The sequence below is a fragment of the Lutjanus erythropterus genome, chromosome 8, assembly GCF_056507025.1.
Source record: "Lutjanus erythropterus isolate fLutEry1 chromosome 8, fLutEry1.hap2, whole genome shotgun sequence".
NCBI lineage: Eukaryota > Metazoa > Chordata > Actinopteri > Lutjaniformes > Lutjanidae > Lutjanus > Lutjanus erythropterus.
The window spans coordinates 30,785,372-30,810,441 of record NC_139324.1 but is presented as its reverse complement, the minus strand read 5'-3'; the positions used below and the strand labels follow the sequence as shown (position 1 = coordinate 30,810,441).

The 25,070-nt window shown below is 38.1% G+C and overlaps 2 protein-coding genes across 6 annotated transcripts; one reads left to right on the top strand and one right to left on the bottom strand.

The window, feature by feature from the left end:
* Positions 1–1,144: 1,144 nt before the first annotated feature.
* On the top strand, positions 1,145–12,401 carry ankzf1 (ankyrin repeat and zinc finger peptidyl tRNA hydrolase 1). 5 transcript variants are annotated; one of them, XM_084725268.1, is made up of 16 exons: positions 1,145–1,266; positions 1,618–1,778; positions 2,684–2,802; positions 2,892–2,994; positions 3,839–4,041; positions 4,128–4,237; positions 4,362–4,515; positions 6,359–6,581; positions 6,680–6,778; positions 6,905–7,069; positions 8,163–8,294; positions 8,420–8,687; positions 8,794–8,905; positions 9,479–9,646; positions 9,741–9,811; positions 11,970–12,401. In XM_084725268.1, the coding sequence occupies exons 2-16, from the start codon at positions 1,652–1,654 to the stop codon at positions 12,094–12,096; spliced, it is 2,181 nt and encodes a 726-aa protein (XP_084581394.1). In that variant the 5' UTR covers positions 1,145–1,266; positions 1,618–1,651; the 3' UTR covers positions 12,097–12,401. The 5 variants fall into 5 exon arrangements, with proteins under 5 accessions (XP_084581394.1, XP_084581398.1, XP_084581395.1 ...); XM_084725272.1 differs by having other exon boundaries at positions 6,902–7,069; positions 8,166–8,276; XM_084725269.1 differs by having other exon boundaries at positions 6,902–7,069; positions 8,166–8,294.
* A 495-nt stretch (positions 12,402–12,896) lies between these two features.
* glb1l (galactosidase, beta 1-like) lies at positions 12,897–24,167 on the bottom strand. The gene is made up of 16 exons (XM_084725273.1): positions 23,955–24,167; positions 22,586–22,755; positions 22,344–22,494; positions 20,631–20,691; positions 20,444–20,538; positions 20,026–20,206; positions 19,867–19,925; positions 19,666–19,787; positions 17,768–17,808; positions 17,538–17,656; positions 15,659–15,733; positions 15,480–15,569; positions 15,239–15,352; positions 14,937–15,068; positions 13,864–14,091; positions 12,897–13,755 (listed from the first exon to the last, which is right to left on the bottom strand). Exons 1-16 carry the CDS (start codon positions 24,021–24,023, stop codon positions 13,552–13,554), a joined length of 1,911 nt encoding a protein of 636 aa, XP_084581399.1. The 5' UTR covers positions 24,024–24,167; the 3' UTR covers positions 12,897–13,551.
* Positions 24,168–25,070: the final 903 nt, after the last annotated feature.

Genomic DNA, 25,070 nt, shown 5'->3' with positions numbered 1-25,070 from the left:
ACTTCACTGTTACAGTCATAGATAAATGATACTTTCCATATTTTTAAGGATATTTGGAAAGAGACACTGGTTTTGAAATGTCCAAAAACATTTTTTGATACTTACTTACTTTTTTGGTACAATTCAGTCCCATTATATTGGGGAGAAGGTAGACACGTCTCCGGCCGATACCGTCGCAGTCCAAGAGGGCTTTCTAGAGCAGTCATTCCCAAAGACTGGGTCGGGACCCACAGGTGGTTCACAGGAGATTTCTTTGGGTCCCCAAAGGAAATTAAGCAAATTTAACATTTCTATCTAAAGTACTCCTTTATACGGCATTTAAAATATGTGAAAATTGTCTTACCGATAAAAGGAAAAACAATGAGATTACCTGTAACTCAGCCTAAATGAGTTATGTATGCATTTTCAATAAAGCATCAAGATAAGACTGGGTGATGGCAGTGAAAATGGTCAGGAACGTTCATTAACGCACAAACGAACTCTTACCGGAATTTATTGACAAGGCTTATTATGACTTTGGTTGTGATGGTTTGTCCTGTCAAAAAAATTGGGAAGCACTGTTCTAGAGAACCTTTTGAGCACTTTATGCACACTTTCATTAAATCCAAATGCAAACTTTGCCTGAGGGAAATACCCACAATTCATAGCGTTGTAACGTTTAACCTGGGGAAGCCTTGAGGCATTAACAAAACCAGTAAACAAACATGGGAGGAGCGTCTACTGCTGAAACTTTACTGTTTCATTGCCCTGATAAAACTTTAATAACTATAAAGGTTATTGTCCTGCGTTCAATTACATATTGTTGTTACAAGTGATGAATCACTGAAAAATGTGTTTTTATATATATATATATATATATATATATATATAGGCCTGTTCTGTTATCTGTATAAAATGATTGGCTGATATATATTGATATGATACATTTTTTTCCCACTCCCTGATATCAGTGTCAGTGTACTTGTGACTTTTTAGACCTTTTCTCTCATAATCGACCTTTTATTTAACAATTTCTACTCTTCATCTAATAATTTCTACTTGTTACCTAACAATTATAATATACATGTGGATAGTTTTTTCTTTCACTTGGGGAAATGGGCTTTCATAACATTTATCTTCGTACAAAACGGAATTTGCACCCTTCGGTCTGGGAACGCCTTATTGACGCAGGCGTTATTGACGCTTGTGGGCTTCCGTAGGTCTGTCCGGAAGAAGCGGAAAGCTGCGTGGCTGTAGCCCAGCTGCGTTTAGACACCTTCATTTATGGTAAGCTGTTTGTTATTTTTAGGTCGTAACTTATTTGTTGTAATTCACGTAAAGACGTATTACAAAAGGGAAACAACACAGCCTTTTATTGAAGATGATGTCCACTCTTAGTCACTCCTCCACGTGTCGTTCAAAGAGCAGATGGAAACGTGACATCAGATAACGTTAGCCTTTAGAAAATAATAAAAAATAACTCACGATAGAAATGTTGTCATGTCCGACAGAAACAACAGGCTGAGTTGTTAACTACAGGCTGCTGTAGTTAATAATTGTGAATACGTCTGTGAACGAAACGTGTCATTTTGGACACAACAAAACTAACAGCAGGTTTCTGTGTTTCTGATGTCGCAGCTGGTCATGAGGTAAAAACAGAAAAACACCAACAATGACAGCTTGTGCGGACCACCGGTCCATCTTTGACTTCTGCCCGGACGATGAAGCTTTGATCGGGCTGAAGGAGGTGAACCCCGGGCTGAAGCTGCAGGCTGCAGACACTGACCCAGCCACAGACGGTATGTCCTGCACCACAGACATGTTTTAGATAGACATGAAGGAAAAATATACTGTCAGCAAAAATATCCAGCCTCTTTTACTTACTGATGACACGTCATGTTGCTTCACATGAAGAACTATGATCCATTTATAAATGGTTTTACATGGACAAACTCTCTAACAATATAAAGCAATCTACTTTTATGATATTTTGTAACAAATGTAAAAAGTATAAAAAAGAAAAAGCCAATATATTTATAGATTATATTGAAATAACTCAGCCAAAAATTTAGGGATGCATAATGAATATTGGGGCTGATAAATTACGGCTGATGTTGGCTTATTCAGCTGTATTGGTCTAATCTGTATCAGGGTATATTAGCCTATAAATATCTGCCATATTTTTCTGTTTTGATACATTATGTCAAAGCATTTAATTTGAATTCTCCGGCAAAACTCTCAATATAAGCTAAAACATGTTTATTGGTGCTTTTGGTAAATATTAACACAATGACATTTTTGATAAATTTTCATATAATGGCTAAGTGCATAATGGTAAATAACAGAGCAGTTTGAACGGTCTGGTGAGTTCAGAAAATTGCATCACTTTATTGTAATGCAGTTTTTAAACTAGGAAAAAACCAAACTTATGTCATATGACGATATAACAACATCCAAAATCTAAAAAAATATATAGTCTTGACATGTAAATGAAGTAAGACTGTTGTTATTTGTAAAGGGGAAGTAAAGGGGAAGCCTTTTCTGGCTTCAGTCCTCTCCTCCACAATGTCCCAACTTTTTTCTCATTCTTATTTTATTATATCTATATTTGTTTGTAGATGTACTAAACTAAGTTTTATCAGTGAAACAATGCCCTTAGTTTTCTGTCAGTTTGAAACCTCCCCGTGTGTTTCCCTCCACGCAGAGTTGGAAGATAAATCCCCAGAGGATGACAGACGGCATGAGTCCAGCCTGGTCAGAGAGGTGTCAGACAAGATGGTCTGTTCAGCCTGCAGGTGCCCCTTCATTAATCGTGAAGAACAGGTGACCACACAGCTTTACACAATGCTTTCTTCCTTAGGGAAAAAAGATCTTCTGATGTATTGAAGACTGTTTTTGTCTTAAAATTTCAGATGGAGCACTACAAGCTCGACTGGCATCGCTTCAACTTGAGACAGAAGATGTCGGGAAAGCAACCAGTCACAGCTGAGGAGTTTGAGAGGAAGACTGGAGCCGGTGAGGAAACGAGAGTCTTACACAGGGACTTTAAAGGGATGGTTTGGATTATTTCAAGTGGGGTTGTATGAGGTAGTTATTGATAGTCAGTGTTTTGGCTACAGTAGATGCTGGTTCACACAATCTCAGTTAAGAGAAGCAGAGAAGAGTACCAGGGTCAGGAACAAAATGTATTCTAGCCACTTAAAAAAATGTCCACTTAAGAAAAAGAATATCAGTTTAACTGTACGCAATATTTAGAATATTTTAACAGCTTTACTTTGCTGTCAGACAGCCTTTTCTGATAAGAAACGTTTGTTATATAAGCCAAATATTGCTCCCTCCAAACCAACCAAACTCCATAGAAGAAATCAGTAATTTTACCTCGCAGAACACAGTATTTGCTGGTCTACTGCCTCGATCTTTTAGTTTGTTTGTGTTATTGTGTGACTTCGGTGGTTTAAACAGGTTTGTTCAGATTCCCCAAAGTCACACAATAAAGCAAACAAAGCAACAGTTTGAGGCAGCGGTAGACCAGCAACTTCTGTGTTCTGCAAGGTAAAATTATTGATTTTGCCTATGGAGTTTGGTTGGTTTGGATGGTGCAATATTTGGCTCATATAATGTTTGTTTTCTGTCAGAAATAAACTGATAGTGATTTTATGTATTTATTTATTTTTTGGTGGTACATTTTTAAAGTGGCTAAAATACCGTTTGCTGCTGAACCTGTCAACATGAGTACATTGCTTAGCTACTACTTTACGTAACTAATACAACCTCACTTCGAATAATCTGTACTATCACTTTAATGGAAAAGCAGTGATGTTGTTTGATTTTCATTTATTGATTTGATATTAATTTACAGGAGACATGTCAAGTATCTCAGGCTCAGAGTCTGATTCAGAAGAAGACGACTCGGACAGCGACAGCGGGGTAACACAGACGGGAACAGATAACGACAGCTCGGCTGAAACCAGTTTAATTACTGGCCGGCCCTCCAGTAAGGTGGTTTTCCAGAACTCAGCAGGACAGTTTCTGTCAGTCCACCGCTGCATCCTGCAGGGCAAGGTGAGGCTCAGCAGGTACAATACAGTGTGTGATCATTGATTTATTTTAAAATCCTAATTTCGTGTTCTTTTCCTGTAATATTTCAGTCCGACGATGAGCACGACACAGTTTCCTCCCTGAAGGCTGTTAGTAAGAAGACTGTGTGGGTGATTCTCATGACAGGAGGGGGCCACTTCGCTGGTGCTGTATTCCAAGGGTAGGTGGACAGTTTTTTTGTTTTTAGCACAGTAGATTACGAATGACTGTATCTGTAAGTGTACAAGAACAGCCGGCTCAGTAACTTGTCAGCATCTACTCAACACAATGTCTCAATTTTACAGAAAAGAAGTCCTTCAGCACAAGACTTTCCACCGGTACACAGTGAGAGCGAAGAGAGGCACCGCTCAAGGACTCAGAGACTCTCAGAACCGCAGTCATGCGCCCAAGTCTGCAGGAGCTGCTCTGAGGCGACACAATGAGGCTGCACTCGTCAAGGTCAGATTAGAGTTCATTTAACAGTACTGTCATTTTTCCTTTACACTGACAGCCATGAGGTTTTCTACTTTATTCACAAAGGACAAAAATTTTGCTACTCTTGAAGGCTGATGTTCTGTCACATGGCTAATGATGATTCATGTAACCTCCGGTGACGCTTTCTGCTGAATAGCATTCCTTTTTCTCTTGAACAGTTTAAAGTTTCTGTTAGGGCATCAATCCTCAACTAAAAGCTGCTAATTAGTTTACTTTTGTCAGTGCGTCGATGCATCCACAGAGCCTTGGGGATGCTTATTTCCAAAGGTAAATTTGAGGGCGCAATTTCGTATTGTCAGAAGAAAATAAGCAGCAATTTTCTTGTTGTGGTAGAATATTCAGGATATGTCGGTTGCTGTTTGTAAAGGTACCATTCAAGGTTGGCTCCTCTTTTTTGGCGTGACACGCGAGAGAGAGCTAGAGTGAATCAAGTAAGGTGATGGCATTAGTGAGAACAAACAGTGAATCAGAGAGCTAAAGAGTTATTTTCTGATTGTTTCACAGCGGTTACGTTCTAAAGCACAAACTAACACGGCCACACCTCCACACAGCACCTGATTTCTGTGTCAATGCGACCTGAACTGAATAGAGATGGAGGCAGTGATGTAACCATTGGTCTGTATGATTTTAGCGTCTCTCAGTCTGCGCACTGCTGTTGGCAAGAGCCAACTTCCAGAAGGATCCTGAACACAGCAAAATACAACTTACTGCATTCACCATCTTTCTTGTATCTTGAGTTTTCTTGAGTTTTTCAGTCTACAAGTGGTCCAGACCACTGCTATTAGCAAGTTTTTACTTAGTTTTTTTTACTTTGAAGACTTTTTGAGGTTGAAAAATAAAAATCACACTTCATAATAATCCTGTTTTGCTGCATTTCAAATTATAATAATTTAAAATATCATAAATTTACGCATAAAGCCTGTCATTATTAATTTACTTATGTTTTATTACCTGTCATTAGGTGTCTTGGTCCTACCTTCACATGCAGGTTTATAAAGGCTGTGCAGAGAAACATCCTCTGTTGCAGTGTCTGACAGTAAACGTCACCTTTTATAGCACTTATTCTGTCATTTATCTTTGTGATGGAGACTTCGCCTTGACCTCTTCCTCCCGTTGCAGTCATCAGTCTTCTTGTTGATTTATTTATTTTTTTTCCATTTTCTTATTGAACCATTTCTTCTTTTACTCGCACTCAGTTTTCTTGTTTCTTGGCTTTAGCGGGTCACTTAATTCCACTGCTGACACTGGTAATATTTTAGACTTTCCGTTATTGATCTCTGAAAGCAGGACTTCAATTTCCAAGTTCTACTTTTTAATCTTTGATAAGCGTAGCCTTATATGGTATTATTGGGGCGTTAATTATGTTAATTTCCAAGTCTCATGCTTGTGCACTCAGATGTGCACAGGCGGATCATTTACACATTTATCAGAAGTTATGAGCATTTGTTGAATCTGACTTGGCATGTTGGTTTGAGCCCAGCACACGAGAAAAAAATTAAGAGAAAGTTAAGATAAGAAGACAAAAAAGTTTTTGCATGAGGCCCAGTGTTTTTCAGGAAAGTCCTGCATAATATGCCTTCAAACACGAGCTCATTGTGTTACAGTTATTCTAGCTTTAATTAAAATAACTTTATGAATTAATACAGTTCAAAAGTTAGAGGGTAAATCATGTGTTAAGTCATTTAGTGTAGTCTACTCTTTGTGGGAGTTCCTGTTTTTTTTCTACAGTGTATAATACACCTCGATTATAAGGTGAGGCAGAATGTTTTTCACGTGCATAATTAAACACTTGTATAACCTCTTGCAGGACATTCAGGATCTCCTGGTAAGCTGGGCTGAACACTTGAAGGAGGCCGCTGCGATATTTGTGCGAGCCCCCAGCTACAACAAAACCATCTTTTTTGGTGGTCGTGCAGCTCAGCTCGACAAAAAAGATCCCAGGATCCGCACACTTCCCATTGCCACACGCAGGGCAACCTTTCGAGAGACACAGAGGGTACATGAGGTGCTTTCCACCGTCCATATTTATGGTAAGCTGAATTATATCCTTGGAATAATGACATGTTATCTGCTTGTCGTTGTCCAGTCAGGGTATAATCAATACTGTGCGCAAAATATCTTGATTTAGGGAAAGACACAGACATGTCTGCAGTCTTCAGTCCAACTAAGAAGGCCTGGAAGAAAACTGTCAAACCTGCACCACAAATAAATACAGATCATGAGAAAGGTGAGTTTAAGAAGTTAAAATGTAGACTGTGAGCTTACTCAGCTTTATATGAATGAAACATTGAATTACTTATTTACAGTGAATGTGGTATTACAGCACACTTGCTTTATTTTTTGGCATCAGCAGAAGAAAACCAGGATAGTTCAGATAAAGAAGAGGGTGGAGAGATCCAGCTGGAGATGGTGGAGCTGAAATTAGGAACTCTGGACCTTAGAGAGTTTGAAATCTGTCCCCGCCGGCACAGGAAGAAGAAGAGGAGGAAGAAGGAGGAAACCAAAATGCAAACTGAAGGTAGGCCTCGTCTGTTGTGTCATTGAATTGAATACAGCACAAAAACAAGATGATCAAACTGGTAAACTTCATTGTTTTTTGTAAATATACACTCATTCTGAATTTGATGGCTGCAACGTGTCCCTGAAAAGTTGGGACAGGAGCATGAAATTCTTTCTCATGCTTGCTTGATGTACAGCTTCAGGTGTTCAACAGTCTGGGGTCTCTGTTGTTGTATTTTGTGCTTCATAACGCACCGCACATTTTCAGTGGGAGCCACGCTGTTGTAACACATGCAGAATGTGTCGTGGCATCGTCTTGATGAAATAAGCAAGAACATCCCTGAAAAAGACGTCGTCTGTACCCCGTTCCATCACAGATGCTGGCTTTTGAAGTTAGCGCCGGTCACAATCTGGATGGTCCTTTTCCTCTTCCTCTCACACCATCCATGAATTCCAAAAACAATTTGTGGAGCAAAATGTGGTCTCGTCAGACCACAGCACACTTTTCCACTTTGTGTCAGTCCATGGGCCTCAGAGACACCAGCTGTCTCTCTGGATGCTGAGTCTTAACTTGCAACAACAAACTGTGTTTACTGACAGCGGCTTTCTCAAGTGTTTACAAGCCCATGTAGCATCCTTTATACAATTATGTTGGTTTTTATTGCAGTGCAGCCTGAGGGGTCAAAGGTCATAGTCATTCAGTGTTGGTTTTCAGCCCCTTGTGTGCAGAGATGTTTCTGGATTCTTTTTAATGATATTACAGATTGTAGATGGTGAAATCCCTAAATTCTTGCAGTTTTGTGTTGAGAAACGTTGTTCTTGAACTGTTGGACTATTTGCCCACACAGTTTTTCACAAAGTGGGGAAAAAACTATAAAGTTTCAGTTTGAACATTAAATATCTTGTCTTTGTACTGTATTCAAATGAATACAAGTCAAAAAAGTATTTGCAAATCATGGCATTCTTTTTTTATTTGCATTTAACACAGCGTCCCAACTTTTTTTGAACTGGGGTTTGTAAAAAAAATAAAAAAAATAAAACCCCCAAGGAATGCAGATTTATCACACACAAGTTCAGGAAAGTTTATGAAATTTCACATCCATGTGTGACAGAAGTGAGTAACACAGAAGCAGGGGACGATCAGGAAGAGGAGGTGCCAGAGGCTGCACCAGCAGGAGACGCACCTCCAGAGACACAATCAAAGAAGAAGAAGAGGAAAGCACAGAGTAAGAAACAGCTGGAAGGTGAATGAGAGCTTCTTTCTCACTGTTGTTCATTATATTGCACCCGTTTCTCAGTCTTTAAACTCGCCACATTTTGTGATATTTAACGTTCAAGATACTCATTTAGCTTTCTGTGTCTCTTTTAGAAATTGTTGACGAGTCATGGGAGTACGGCCTGAGGGACGCCCTGTTTACAGCCTGTAAGGGCGGGGACGTTGACGCTCTGTGCAGACTCCTCCAGCTGCCTGCAGAAACGGCAGAGAACACCCCTGAATCTGACGTCCAGAGTCCTTTAAATCTTCTTAATAAGCCCATAGACTCGTCGGGGTTCACTTTGCTGCATGTTGCCTCAGCAGCTGCGCAGAAGGCGGCGGTCAGGCTGCTCCTGGATGCAGGAGCTGACCCGGCCTGCAGGTATAAAAACATAATATAGTCATGCGCAGTACACGTATAATTGCAGTGTGAACGCAGTGAGCCTGTGCCCAGACTTAAACATCACATCTGCAATGTTTCTTTACAGGAATAACAAAGGGCAGACCCCGTATACCGTCGCCCCTGATAAAGAAACGAGGATCGTGTTTCGTAAATACATGGGTGAGAATCCGGATAAATATGACTACAGCAAGGCACAGGTAAGAGTGCACAGTCTAACCTTTGACAGGGTTCCTATGCTGTATTGAACAGTGTAGAATTTGATTTTTAGTCATTTCAAGTATGAAAAAAAGAAAACGGTATGGAAAAATATTTGAGTTTCCAGGCCGTTGCCCTGTCTCGCTTTTCTAAAAGGTCGAAATCAGAATTTCTAAAACAAACCGATCATACAAGCAGAATGTTTTCATGGTGTTTTGGTCTGGAAGGCAGCGCAGGCAGTGTTGTCAGAGTAACAGGCCTGTGTCATATGAATAAAATGGCTCTGTCTCCTCACACTGTAAATTTACAGCTAAAAATGTCCTAGAACGCTCCTCTATTTTGTAATTGACCCATTATGCAAACTAATGTCTGATTCCCCAAATCATGATTTAATGACATTTAATTACAAAAGTTCTGATCAGTCAGGAATAGGTGTGGATTTAAATAGTAGATAAGATATTTACAGACTGTGAGAGAAAACAGCAGCAGCAGCAGAGATGTTCTTACCTACAGATCTGAACAAAATACATTACAAATTCTACACAGTTTAATATATATACATTGTGCTCCTCAAGGTCCCTGGTCCTCTTACAGCAGAGATTGAATCCAAACAGTTGGAGAAGAAAAAAGCACAAAAGGCGATGAAGAAACAACGAGAGAGAGAACAGAAGGAGGAAAAGAGGAAACAAGAGCTGGAGGCAGAGGAAAAGAAGAGGTTTGCATCGCTGACTGATCGTGAAAAAGTGAGTTAGTGGTGTAATTAATCTTTGATATTCAAGTTTCAGTGTTTTTTTTTTTAAACCTCTTAAATGTTAATTGTTTTCTTTTGATTTACAGAGAGCTCTGGCTGCAGAGAGGAGGTTAGCAGAACAAGTGGCTGCATCAGGAGTCGGCCTCTCTAACGTCAAGTAAGTCCCTCCAAGGCCTCCATCGCAGGGTTTGTAAAAAAGTCCTGAAGGCTTGGAAAATGCTTAATTTTAACAGTTATGTTCTGAATATGAAGTTTTACCCCGAGTCGGACAATACAGAGACAGAAAATAAAAAAACTAACACTTTAAGTTTTCCTTCCTTCCATCGTCCGTGGCTCGACTCAGCGAGCAACACGCTCAGTCCGCAGGGACGTCAAACTGTTACAAAAGTAACAAGTTAAATCTCTTGAATTTTGCTGCAAAAGTCTTAATTTTTTCTCGGCCTTTTGTAGGATGTTACCGTATCATCATAACTAGCTGTCAAATACAGAGGACAGGATGAAGAATATTTGCTTAATTTACATTTTAGATTTGTTTCCAGTGAAATATTAATAAGTTTATACAGACTTTGATGTTGTAAACTTTACTGATGATCCTCTAGAAACAACATTTAGTTGTATTTAAAATATTCAATTCTAATTCTTTTGTGAAATTATTCTTTTAAAACAATATTTTTTTAAAAAAAGCAATCATTTAGTTACTTTTGTTACAGTTGTTGTTGTTGTTGTTGTTGTTTAGTTACAGTTGTTTCACTGAATTAAATTATTTGGTAAATAATTGTTTTCTAGGGCTTAAAATGTATTCTAATTTAGCTTTATATGTTTAATACTTTTGCAGGCGTGGTTGTGGCATTAAATTTTATTCTAAGAGGTATTAGAAAATCTTAAATGTATCTTGGAGAACGCTGTATGTGGCTTTTATGCATTACAAATGATAGTTTTATGGGTTCCATGATCTCATTCCTCATTTTTATTGTTTTTTATCGTATTTATTTTTTATCTCGACAGGCATGTCTTCTATTTTTGTTCTGTGATAATTATTATGTCCATCTCTGGTTTGCATTCTGTGTTGTAAGTTTACTGCAGCTGCGCAACTCCAATTTGCACTTTGGGACCGTAAAGTATATTTTATCGTATCTTTTCCTAATTATGTTTTATTGAATTTTCCGGTTTCTAATCAACAACCAAAGACATAAAGGGATAATAATTTGAAACCTAACACTGCACAGGTCAGCATAGTTAGTAAAGAAAAAAGAGAAAAAGTGCAGGTACATCTATCAGACAGTGCACATCATTTTGTCATCACACTATAACTGGACCTTAGCATCTCATATAAGAAAAGGTTTTAGTAAAATTAGCTTGTGAGACAAGTCAGGAAGTCCAAGATCCACTAAAATAATATTTTTTTTACAGTCACAACATTAAAATTCTGTTATATGTACATTAGTAATGTGCACACTAGTAAGACCAAGGAGAAACAATACTCAATCCAGTTGAAGCATATTCTGCATTTCATACAGAAGTTTTCCAATACTTCTGTAATGTAGGACAGGACCAGAGAAAACCTGTGAGGCTGCCAGTATTTATATTGCATCGCAGAGACAATGGTGTGACGGTGGGCTTAAATTTAGAGGCGATCAGTTGCAGTGCTCTGGTTCAGTTGCAGGTTATCTTTTTTGGTATTGTTTGATATATTCTCCCACACATCTTTTGTAAACTCTACAGCCAGTTTCTTCTCCCAGGTCTGTCCCAGCTCTCAAAAACCAACAGACTGTTGTATAAGACACTGATTGATTTATCTCCTGCAGTACAAAATAGCTTTATCTTTTCAAGGGTCAGGGATATGCGTGAATTCAAATGTTCTCCTTGAAAAATGCCTGATTTTCAACATAATTTGGCGTTTCCATCTTCCCAGTCGCTCATGTAATCCAAAAATCTTTTAAACGATCCTGTTATATTTGTTTTGTCTCCTGAAGTCAAACTCAGTGAGCATTAAATAACCACGATACAATCAAAGTTAATATTAACAGCTGGTAAAATAAACAAAGTACATATTGTGGAGGACTTCTGTAAACTATTTTTCAGTCACCTTTATTGCAACAATTTAGATGTGATGGTAACAGCTCTGAGAATCTGGAAATTTTTGGTTTTGGTAAAGTGCTTGAATTTTACTCTTAAAAAGCTGTACGTACCCTGCTATTGAGCCTAGTAAAATAATATAAATTAAAACTTTAAACAAAACTATAAACTTTGTTTTTTTTTAACTCAAACCTCTGAAAATCTGTGCTCTTTCTGTTTGGGCCTGTCTTTGTCACCAGGCGGTGCTGGATGTGTGGAGAGTCTCTGCTTGGGAAAATCCCATTTCAGTACCTGGAGTATTCGTTCTGCACCCCTCGCTGTGTCCAAGCTCATCGAAAAGCCAACGCTGTTCCAGGGAAGAGTTGAAGAACATCTTACCTGGAAGGACTCTACCTCATTAAGACTAAAGGCCTAGTTAGGACTCTTAATAAGGCTGTGTCTTATCAATGTGCTATTTTTTTTCCAGAATTTCCCCTCTGGGGAATCAATAGTGGATTATTTAATTTTCAACTCTACACATACACTTCAAATTAACTGGATTATGGAAGATGATTGATGATGAACTGGATGCATTTACTGTATGAAAACTTCTTGTAATAAAAGGATAATTTATTTACAGTATCTGCAGTTTTAAAAAAAAGCAAGTGCAATAAAAAACTGTAATACTTGTATATCATTGTCATTATTTCCACAGTGAATGTTCAGCCGTAAAGACAACATCATCATTGGATTTTTGACTGAAGCTGCAGTGTCAAACTTGCTGTATTAAAAACAACAATCAAGAAAATAATCAGCAGATTACTCAATAATGAAAATAATTGCTGCATCCCTGCTTCCAGCATCTTCAATTTAACCTTAAACTGACTGAAGTGCAAAACAAAAACATGAGGGCAGCAAACATCAGGCTGATGCACAGATCGGTTCATTAGACATTAGATTGAAGACCTGTGTAATGATCAATTGTTGATCAATTCAGTGGTTTGATTGCTGTAAATGTACTGTATAAATACGATGCCTTCCATAAAGGGATAGTTGGGATTATTTGAAGGGAGGTTGTATGAGACAATAAGTTTGGAGAAGCACAGAGGAAGATAAGCAGTGTACTACTGTGGGATAAAGTCAGCAGAAAAACATTTTAATATTAAAATTAGAATCTGTTTTGTTAGACTGCTGTTATATAAGCCTAATATCACTCTCTTGCTCAACCAGACTCCATAGATGAAATCAGTAATTTTACTTTGCAGAACATGGGTGGTGCTGGGCTACCACTGACGTGATATTTGAGTTTGTTTGTGTTTTTGTGTGACTTTGGTGAAGCCAAATTAATCTTTTGAGTCACACAATAACACAAACAATCTCACAGATTCAAGCAGCATTAAACTGGCAACTCCCGTTGCTGCGAGGCAAAATTAGTGATTTTGCCAATGGAGTTTGGTTGAGCAAGAGAGAGCAATATCCACAACTGAACATTCCTTAGCTTCCGTGCTGGTACTCCTCTTTCCTTGTACAAACTGGGGGCGTGTCGACCGCCATCTACTGCAGTTAATTCGCTAACTGTTGATAAGTGCCTCATACAACCCCACATCAAATAATCTGAACTATCCCTTTAAAGCAGTTGACAAAGAATGGGCTAAAAATAAAACACTGAACTGTGAAGTGATGAAGAATAATGATGCCACAGAAATAATGCAGAACATTTCCTCGTGTCAGGTGAATTGTACAGGTGATTTCTTGCACAGAGTGCTTTAAACAGATGTTGGGGTGTCTTACTCCAACAGCTGCATGTTGGACATTTGGTGCTACAAAAGTCTGTGTGCTCTGTTAAGACTTTCCAGCAGTGTAATTGAGCTGCGGCCGGTCCATGAAGAGAACCCGTAGGTGCGGTGGTGCCCCCTCCAGCTCCAGCACTGTGATGTTGTTGGGCAGGCTGGTGCTGAACAGGGGTCCAGGAACATAAAGAGTCTGTTGAGGGCCCCTGGCTGGCCAGTACCGCCCCAGATTCACACCGTTAATCCAAACCTGACCCTGATGTAAGACGATGAGAACATCAGAAAAGGATGCGATTATTATTCACATAGGAATGAAGTGTGTAGGCGCCAAAACGTCCCTGAAAAAAAAAAAAATTAACCTTACTTTTGTCCATTCATTGAGCTTGAGAAAGGTGTCCCAGGCGAGGCCGTTGGGCTGCAAGGTTCCCATGTAGAAGGCTGGTCCAGCTGAAAGTTTTTTCGGAGGACTCGGGAAGAACTTCTGACTGTCTGAATGAGGCCATCCACCTGCGATGGCTCCATCAATGTCCAGGGGGTAGATCTTCCAGTCGGTCAGAACGTCTTTACCCAGGATCAGGTTGCTCAACAGGCCCTGCAGAAAAGGTATACACACACACACACACACACACACGCTGTTTAACAGCTAATGCTTGTGCTTATAAGTTTCAACCTCTAATAGAAACTGTCCCTAGTATTGTGCCTTTATTAATGTAAAAATATTTCAAATACATAAATAGTTTGAGAAGACGGAGACTTTGTCTATTTCCATTGTGAATTTATGTTACTGCAATTTCATAATTATCCACGATTGAAATCTAACTAGGGATTAATATTTTCCCCCGAAAAAGAGATTTTCTACATGGTGTGAGATTTCGGATGGATTCTTTGAGATATTATGGCCGTCTTTCTTCACGGCTGCGCTGAGATAGATGCATTTAGCCATACTGTTTAATGTAAAAGTGTCATAGGCAGCTATCTCTGCTTGTATTTCGGCCAGAGGTGTTTTGGCTGCAGTATGAATTCAGTGCTCTTGCCCACTTCAGTAGGCTTTCACTTGGAATTGTGTCTGATATTTGCAACTAACCGCTGGTTTCCTGTTATTATATTTCCCAGTAAATGGGAAATGGTTTGGATGTTTCCTGGGATTAAACCTCAGATCTAACAGTATTTTGTCACCTTCCTCATATGTGCAAGCAGAGTTTAAGGGAAGGATTAGAACATCAATATTTCCCTACTGGTTTTAATTAAGTCAAACCAAAAGAAATTCCAGAAAAATGCTGATTTAGCAGTTTTTGCTCACACGGGGTACTGGGGTTTGTGGAACCCCGAACAATGGGGAAGTGAAGACAGCGTCAGCAAAACATGAGCATTAAAGAAGTGATTGTGCGTGCAGACGATGTAAATCGCTCTCTGTAGAAGTGGACTTTGTTCTCTTGCCTTGTAGTCATTGATCTTGCTGCCAAAGTTCACCCTGCCCATGTTTTCTACGAGGATGTCCACAATGTCCCCCTGTCGTCCAGTGATGTTCGTCACCAGCGCAGTGTCTCTTTCCAGCAGGCCCTGGAAAACCTGCGCACACAGATGCACACTTTTAGTCATCAGTATGCAAATTAACAAATAAGAACAATCTGACATATTATGAACAAATATGTTTGATCTTAACCTGTGATGTTTTCCCTTTACCCGATCTGAAAATCTGATTGGCCAGCAGACAACAAAAGTTCATTGTAAAGGCTTACCCCATTGACGGACACATATGCACGGTCATGAACCCCATTCAGTGGAGAGATAAGTGGCGTGGGCTGTGAGAGGTCCCTGGGCAGCGTGGTCCGATACAGCATGTATCCATAGTACTGAGCAACACAATAGACATGACAGGTTGCAGACACAACAGTCTAGAAATTCTCCACGTTTCAAGAGGTTTACTGTCACTGCAACACAGGTCCCTCCCCTGTTGTTGCCTTCAGACAGACACCGTACCTGTTTCATCTCTTCAAATGTCAGGGGATACTGGGATTTCACCGGCCCGAGGGGTGACAGGGTGTTCAACAGATCGCTGATGTTACCAACCTGGAAATGTGTACATTATGATCAATCACAGCAGTCAGTCTGGCTCATTATCAGACATTTTAGGGCTTAAAAACCTGAACTTATAATACCTTTTTCAGGTTCACGAAGCCATAGGCAAACTTGGGTGTTGCTGGTGGCATGGGGCCAGAGGGAATCTGTCTAAACTGTAGAGAAACAGTGATGAGTTCATCACATCTTTGACATACTGTCTGCTTGGAATTATAAGGCTCTGTCCGACATTTTTGTCAAGACTGAATTAAGATGAAAAATCACATGAAGGACGTGAGAAGACGAAAAAGATACCAAGATGAAAAAGATGCAAAGAGATGAAAAACAACATTAAGGACATAAGTCAAAAAAGATTGTGAAAGGCCAAAATATTATCTAACAAGACCTGAACGATGTATTCAAGACTAAAAACATTGTAACAAGACAAAACAGACAACAAGCTGAAAAATTAAGTAGAAGACACAACAAGCTGAAAAAAATGTAGCAAGACTAAAAATTAGGTAACAAAACAAAAAACAATGTGAAAGAAGCAACAAGATGTAAAAGATGAATAACAAGACAAAAAGACATAACAGGAAAAAAAACATTGTAAAAGACACAGCAAGGTAAAAAAGAAATAACGACAAAAAACAACACAAATGTTTTTAACGCAAGTGTCTGTGCTTCTAGTTGACTAAAGACTGTACTTTTGTCTGTGGTGACTTATTAACATTATTTAACGTGTTTTCTTAAGTTACACACAAAATCTGGGCAGAGAAAATGTCACACAACACAGTGTTTATAATAAATCTCAAGATGGAGGATTTATTGATGGCATCTTGAAGGACTGCAGAACAAATTCAAACAAGTTCAGTCTTTTTTAATAATTTTAGATCGTACTGAAGAGTATATTTTCAGTGCTAGCTAGTTACCACGTTAGCTAGCAAATACTAGCTTCCTAATGTTAGTCTGCCGCTAATGCTAACATGAAGAGACGAGCACGACAGGATTAGGTCCAGGTTGTTGCCTGTGACTGAAATAAAGTTTATAGACTTAAAAAAACACTGAATCCTTTAGTGCTTTCCTCTTTGTGTTGCGTTAGCATTAGCTTCCAGCAGGGAAATTAGCACCAGCCAAATGTTTGTAAGATATGAAAGTGGCTGGTAGATTTAATCACAAAATAATGATTTACTATTGATTGACTTGTACATTTTAACATTTATACACTTTATTTATTACGTTTATTTTCCACTCTGGCTCACAGACTACTATTAGGAAGCTAACATTAGCTGGCTAACGTGGTAGCTAACAGTGAAAATAAACTCCTCAGAAAGATTTTAAAAAATTAAAAAAAAACTGAACTTGTCCTGCATAATAATGTCTAAAAAAATCACTTTGTGAACTGTCAAGCATTGTTGGTCTAAAAAGTCTTCATGTTATTTAATTATTAAATAGTCTACATTTGAACTGATGGGGTCTTAATCACAACATAAACACTAATTCCATTTATTCATAATTTTTTTCTTTTAATTTCCTTCCAAAATAAGACATATATTTAGTGTCTCAGAATAAACATTTCTGATATAAAGCAAACCCTCATTAAAATGTAATAGAAAGCATTAAATTTAACTTTCTCATACATATAGACCCTCACAAATTTTATGGTTTAAAACAAAGTAAGAGTAAACTGTCTTTGTTGCTTTGGTCTATCTGCATTGGCGCCTTTCAAAATTTGATAGGATACTGATATTATACATTTAAAATACATTTCAGGTGTCTGTCATTTTCATGTATAAAAGAGACTGGATCCACATGTCATTTTTACTATCTGGAGTGAAAAAACTTTAAAAACTTTGAGGCTCAATACCTGAAATCCACTCATCCACCACAGACAGAACCTTATAATTACAAAGGGGTACATTACGCTCGTGCGTAATCAGGACATCAACCGTAGTGGGGGGGCAGTTCAATCAGTGGTACCTGCTTAATGACGTCTCTGATGGCCAACAGCTTCTCTGTGGGGTCTCCTGCCTCAGACAGCGGGGCGTCGTAATCATAACTAGTCACCACCGAGCGAAACCTCGTGTCATGATCAGCACCTACGAAGAGACGAACGGCACCACAAGCTGAGCTCTTATCTCCCCCTACATCGCACCTGAGATCATCCAAAACTGAGACACTGATCATGAAAACCAGTGATTTTACTTTACCGTTCCAGTAGCCAAAGTTAGTGCCTCCTTCAAACATGTACCTGAGAAGAGAGAGGGGGAGACTGTTTTAACTTGGCAGGAAAAACTGTGTTCATTACATAGACTAGGGGCCGTATGACAGAAACTTCCTATGTGAAGTTTTAAGTTTGGTATTACAGAAGCAAATCCTAATACAACTTTAGGACAGACAGACTGTAAATCCCCCCTGAGGCAAAACTGTGATTTGTGATAAATTAAATTTGACTTTATGCTTTTTATTTCACTTCATCCAATCTTATCTCAGGTTAGGAAATCCTAAATACTCAAATCAGTATTGCATATCATTCTTATGTCTGTTGCCAAGCAAACAACACGACTTCTCTCATCTCGTCTTGAGCCAAACAACTTTGTACTTTGTACTGAAACTTGAAAAAAAAAACAGTGATGGGCACTTTAGATGAGTCAGAGGTTTTGGTAACAGCTGTAGAGAAATCAAAAGATCTTCTTTTGGGGAAATTTACAGCCATGCCAACCAAACATGTAAGTGAAAAAAGATTCAATTAATAAAGTTCTTTAAACTCCAATTTAAAATGATCTGGAATTAACTTTAAACTTACATTTGAGGTGGTTTAACTTTTAAAATGGCTGCCTTTTTAAGATGGATTGAGCAAAAATAACAAATATTATAAATAAAGTTATAAAATTCCTCAAACAAAATCAAGGGACTCAGTTTTATAATGTGTCTCATCTTTCTCTCACTTTTTCCCAAAGGTGGAGACATTGGAGCTTTTGTCCTGAGCAATCATGAGTAGGCTAACTAGGCCGACTGACTTTTTAGCTAGCTAGCAAACATATTTAACCTTTAGTTACCATTTTTACTAGCTAGAAAACAATATAATGTCTGCTGTTTTGTTTTGTTCTACTTTTCAGCTACACAGCAAACAATATAACATGTTTTTTTTTAAACCTTTTAGCTAAATAACAATGTAATATTTAGTTACCTTTTTAGCTAGCTAGAAACAAAATAACGTTTGTTGTTTTGTTTAGCTACCTAGCAAACAATACAGATTTTTTCTTTTTAGCTAGCTAACAAACAAGATAATATTTTGTTAACTTTTTAGCTAACTATTAAAGAACACACACACACACACACACACACATACACACACACACACACACACACACACACACACACACTACTGTTAGCTACTCTTCCGTTAGCTAGTTAGTAAATAGTAACTAACTACTGCTATATTAGCTACTACTACTTGTGGAAAAGTGAAAATTAGGAAAGCTTAACAACAGTCCTAAAGTTAAGAGAGAGATATCTTAAGCTATAATAGGACCATTGACTTATGAATTGTTCATCTGTAATGTTTTTTTTTTTTTTTTTTTTTTTTTTTTTTTTTTTTTTAATATCAGGGCCTAACCTTATTACCATGGTTACCAAACAGTTACGATAGGATCGGCACATTAGGAAGTTTCTGTAATACGTCCCTTGGTGATTTTCACCTCTTGGGAGCAGTTTTATCTCAACCTGGCGACTGATGCATCCCAAAGAAAAGGCTGGCACTCTTCCATATTTTTCTGATTGTCCACAAATCCCATGAAAAGACCAAAACCGAGAACAAACCGATCATCCCAAGCAGGACGATTTGTTGCCATAGATACTCACTGAAGCACCAAATGTGTTTTAATCTGAAACTGAAACTTAATGCTCCAGTTTGAGTTAAATTAAAGATGTACGTCTTCTGAAGGAATGAATGAGTGTGGGGCAAAGAGCCACAGACGAGACGAGAGAGAACGTGCTAACATGTTGTGTGTTTCGCTGTTGTCATGAGGTTTGTCGTCAATAAGAAGAATAAAGAATAACAGCAGCCGAATGTGTGATGATGTGATGCGTGTTTGGGGAGACATACATGTTGACGTTGGCCCCCATGGTTAGCATTTCTCCTAGCACTCTGCTGACCTTCTGAACATCAACCACAGCGTGCGGATCCCCCCAGTGGTCCAACCAGCCAGTGTAGAACTCAGAGTTCACCTGTAACATCACGTGAAACCATCATCATGTGCTCGGTTTGATTAGTCAGTGATTAACACTGAACGAGCACGTAACTAACCAGGGGTCCTCGAGGTTCAAACCGCCGTTGCCGGTTGAAGGCTTCGGTTATGTTGTTCTCTGCATCAGGGAACAAACAGGACAAATTTTAACCTTCCTTATGATGGATTTCAGAGAGCGCCCGATGCCGTCTTGTTAATTATTTTCACACAGCACCCACGTGTTCCAAAGTCTATGGTGGCGTATAATCCCTCCAGAGTCCCGCAGATCATCTCCCTGTCTGTGTTTCCATCCGTGGTGAACAGGACCGTGTCTTCGCCCAGAAAGAAGCGGAACAGAGTCCGCAGGTGACGCATGTAGTTGTAGTCACACGCGTAGTAACTTCCATACTCGTTCTCCACCTGCAGTTAAAGTACATATGTATATACAATATCACATTATCCTTAAAAACAATGTATAGGACACAGACAGTAGAAGAAGAGGTGAACGGAGCCTCCAGGTCTGCGACTCCACAGGTTGCAAACAGAAGTCTGACCTCAGTAAAAAGTTTCCTGGTGAGTTTATGGTCTCCATCACTAGTTTCAAGTCTTCTTAAATACACTACTAATAAAAAAAAACTCACTAAGTCAGTGCTCTACCTGGACAGTAATGATGTTTCCCCCGTTGACATACAGCCAAGGCTTCATTTTGGGGAGAAGAACGGCGAGCCAGTTGCTGACTGCCTGGACATAATCTGGAACAGAAGAAAACAAATCATTCAATCAGTTAATTTAACTATTTAAAAAAAAGAAAAGACAAAGACACATACGGCAGGTGCTGTCCTACCTGTGTCGGCTGAGCGAAGTATGATGTTTGGCTTCTGAAGCAGCCACGCTGGCAATCCACCCTGAAAAGGAAGAGCACAAGTTTTGTTTTGTTCTGTTTTTGAGTATCAACATGAAATAGGTATTTTATCAAATGCACAACATCAGTGGAAGAATGCAGACAGGAAGCAGTTTGAGATCAATGCTCTGATTTCTTAGAAAAAATGACTAATAGTCAGTCCAGGTTATCATACGATCAGTCACAGTCTGTTTCTCACTAAACCACATGAACACATAATAATTTGGAAAGTACGATCCATTCTGTTCAATTCTGAATTTTAAAGTATATTGAATAAATATCAAATATAAATCCCCACTAAAAATCATAGTAAAATAGCTGCCTGCTGTAGTGACATTCATTACAATAAAATATGCTGCAAATAAGAATTATACAAATAATTTTACGTCTGAGAAACTTTTCAATAACATTTTAAATAGGGATGTAATGATACCAAAAACTCTAAAAAATACCATGATTTAAGTCCATGATACGATGTTTATCACCAGGGGAGCCACAATTTCAATATTGAATCAAAAATCAAAGGTAGAATCGTAATTCTCGCAGTATTTTTTTCTCTCTCCTCCTTCACCTACTTGCAGCGTCTGGCAGATGTCAGAAGAAAAAAACAACTGAAAAGATGACGTAGCCCAGTTTACCGCTCGTTACGTCACACTTGGTAACGTATATAATCTTTTTAAAGAAGAATTGGAAAATTTAAATGTCATTTGTCAGGAGATAAAACCAGCGATCTGTAGATCTTTACAAATCAAGACTCAATAAGATGAGTGAGTGCGGCATGATGACAATGGCAGCCATCATTTATTCATATATTTTTTTAAGTTTAAAATTGAACCTGAATGGCAGAAAAATGGTGAAAAATACTGATCAGTGTTTCCCAAAGTCTAAGATGATGACCTCAAATTTCTTTTTCCCCACAACCCAAATATAGTCAGGGTACTGCCATGAAAGCTTCAAGAAACTAGAAAATATTCACATTTAAGTTTTTTCCCTTAAAAAAATACTCAAGTCAAGAATAAGAACAGGTGGTGATTGATTTAATAATTGATAAATAATTCATTAACTGTTACAGCTCTACAATTATGTATGTACAGCTGCAAGACAAAAATAATGCAGCAGTCAGTGGCCGTCCTTTTATAAGATAAAATAAAATAATTAACCATGTAATATCACAGTATATATCAGGTCACTACTGTATTGTTTGATATATTGTTCCATCCCTTGTTTCAAACAGTTAATGAGGAACATTTAGGCAAGAAGAAGTTAAATGTAATCTATATAATGATCTCATGTTTTGTGTCTTTTCTTAATTTCAGTGGAGTGCCTCATTTTATTTTTTTTGGTTTAAAAGTGTGTTTACTTTCTTCTTCTTCGTTACGTTGTGAGAAGGTGATCCATAATGTTTGTTTTGTGGACTGTTTCTCCGGAGCTCGCAGGTAATTTCACCTCATTTAACACCGTTTTGAAGCATTAGTTGAACAAGGACAGGCAGCCGTTTAGAACAAGAGCATTATTGTTTTATTATTCTGTTCATTTACATTGTTTATACTTCATAAATGAACGTAACTTAATGTGCTACTAGAATTTTACACCCCTACTTGTGAGCTAATTTTGTTCTCTTATCTAAAATAATTACTAATGAGTTCAGCTTCTTACCATTTCCCATTCTGCACAGATGTACGGTCCTGGACGCAGGATGACCAGCAGACCGGTCTGATTGGCCAGATCCAGAAAATGCTCCAGGTCTCGGTCCCCTGTGAAGTTGCTGACCCCCTGCACTGCTTCATGGAAGTTCCAGGGCACGTATCTGCGTCGATGAAGAGTGAATGTTTTCCATCCATTACCGTAAAGAAACAACATACCCAGTGGCAAAAAAAAAATCTATGTGCTGAACTTACACTTGTATGGCATTGAGTCCAGTCATGTACATCTTCATGAGCCGGTCCTTCCAGTAGTACCGGGGGATTCTGGAGTAATGAATGCTGCCTGAGATGAACTGAAAAGGTTTCCCATCTTTGAGGAAACAGTTGTTCTTGTAGTCTATAGAGAACGATCTTTCTCCAGACACCTGCAAGACATCACATGCTCTGAGAGGCTATTTTAAAACTGGTGGAAGTTTGCATGCTGTCATTCTTAAAGGGACAGTTCACCCCAAAATCAAAAACACACGTTCTCTTTTGGTGTGAGCTGCAGAGCTTCTTCAACTTCACATAGAGAACTGTGAGAACATGTAGGAACTATGTTCTTTCTACTGAACTACACCCACCTAAAGGACACGTGCATCTACTCATGGAGGCGTACAGCTTAGCCAGTGAAGAACCATGAGTGTTTACATCCTGCGCTGTCACGCACATGAGCCTCTCTTCCAGGAGTAGATGCGCGCTTTCTATTCTGTCGTTGGTGTTTGGTATGAAGCAAGTAGTTTCAATATGAAACGGCTCACAACAAGGTCTGTGGATATTCTTGAGTAACCAGGTTATGATTTCAGACAAGAGACACCGGTGTTGACTTTTTCAAACATATTTTTATGCGGTTTCATTATAATGAAGTTGAGGGCAGATATGTCTACAGCTGCTGTCTCCAAAACTCAGCACCTTGCACCAAAACATAGATGGATAAGCTATAGGGCTTCATTGTCAATTAATCAATTAGTTGTTAAGTTCATAAAATGTCTCGTTTTGTCTTGTTTTGATATTCAGTTTACTGTCAAAGAAGAGTAAAAACTAGAAAATATTCACATTTGAGACTTTTTTCTTTTAAAATATGACTCAAAATAATGAATCAATTATTAAAATAAAATAATTTAATAGCCAATTAATAGTCAATCAGTCGTTGCAGCTGTGATAAAAGTACTACAGGTAAGAGAAAAATATTTATTTTTGATTTTGGGGTGAGCTATCCCTTTAAATAACTTTCTCCATTACATACAGTACACATAGATGTCAAGGACCTATCACAATCACAATCAATCAAATCACAATCAATCAAATCAACCAACTATTTTTTCTCTTGTTGTTCCAACTTACAAAAAAAAAAAAAGTGATAAAGTGATAAAAATTCAACTACTTTCTCTACAAGGACCTCAGTGAGAAAAAAAACATCTCTGTCTGCAGGGGGAAATATATTATCACTAGACTGCTAGATTTACAAAACCAAGACTTAAAAATAAGTTAGCTGTTACCAAATTTTCCAGGAACTACAAACCTGTGAGTGATCAGGTGACTGTTCTATTATTATACTGGTAAACTTTTGTAGTTTGTTTCTTACCAAGTTTCCACTGAGAGTCAAACAGGCTGCGTTGACTGCGACGAAGAGTAAAACACCGGCGGCAGCCATGTCCACCAGCTGCCTCCCTGCGAGGACTGAACCCAAAACTAATTCATCATTAATCTGTTTTAAGTTTTCACGGTTTCATGTCTGTGGTCGGTGTCAGTCCTGCACAGCGTCTGTAATGTTCACGGTGATGAATGTTATTCTGAACATCCTGCCGCTGCTGCGTCATGTGATTCACCCTGCGGAGCTACAGGGTCCTAAACTCCGTCAGGTTCATCTCAACCTGGTCCATGTAGTTCCCGGTCTGTGAGCTGCAGGAGTGAAAAAGTATAAATCTGGAAAAGAGTAAGCGGAAATGTTGAACATGGAAATACAAAGAGAAATTTAAAAAAGTAACATAAAGAGAAATAAACAAAATAAAACAGAAATTAATATAAATACAATTTTATAAAATCTGACAAAGTTATTCACATATTTTTTCTAATTTGGATTGTTTTTTACATATAAATTTATCTTTTTCCGCTATATTTTCTTATTCATTTATTTTTAGACAGACAGACAGAACTATATATTTGTCACCATATTTCTACATCTATGGGAAAAGAATACGGAAAAGTAAAGTAAATAAATAACTTATTGTAAAATGCACTAAAAATATACCGAAATAATATATAATTTACGTGCATAAATAATACAATATAATACAGCATATCCATACAATTCATATTTGTGTTTGTAGTATTTTTTTATTTATTTTATTTTTTTTTAACATTTATTTATTCTACATAGGAAAAGAATAAGGAAAAATAAAGGGACAAATAAATAATTTAAATAACATTAAAAATATATTCAGGAAAAGTAAGTAATTTTTGCACATAAATGAATAAATGCATATTTTAAAATATATATTGTCTCTATATTTCCACTTTTACTTATTCATTTCTGTATTTCTTTCTATATTTCCATGTTTATGTTATTATTCTTTTACAGATTTATTTGTTTTTTATGTTACTCCTAACCATCTGCTTGGTTGACCCCGTTCAAAACTTTTTATTGAAAATCCTCCTGTAAATGTGAGCAGTTATAACAAACCTGAAAACTAAAATTAAA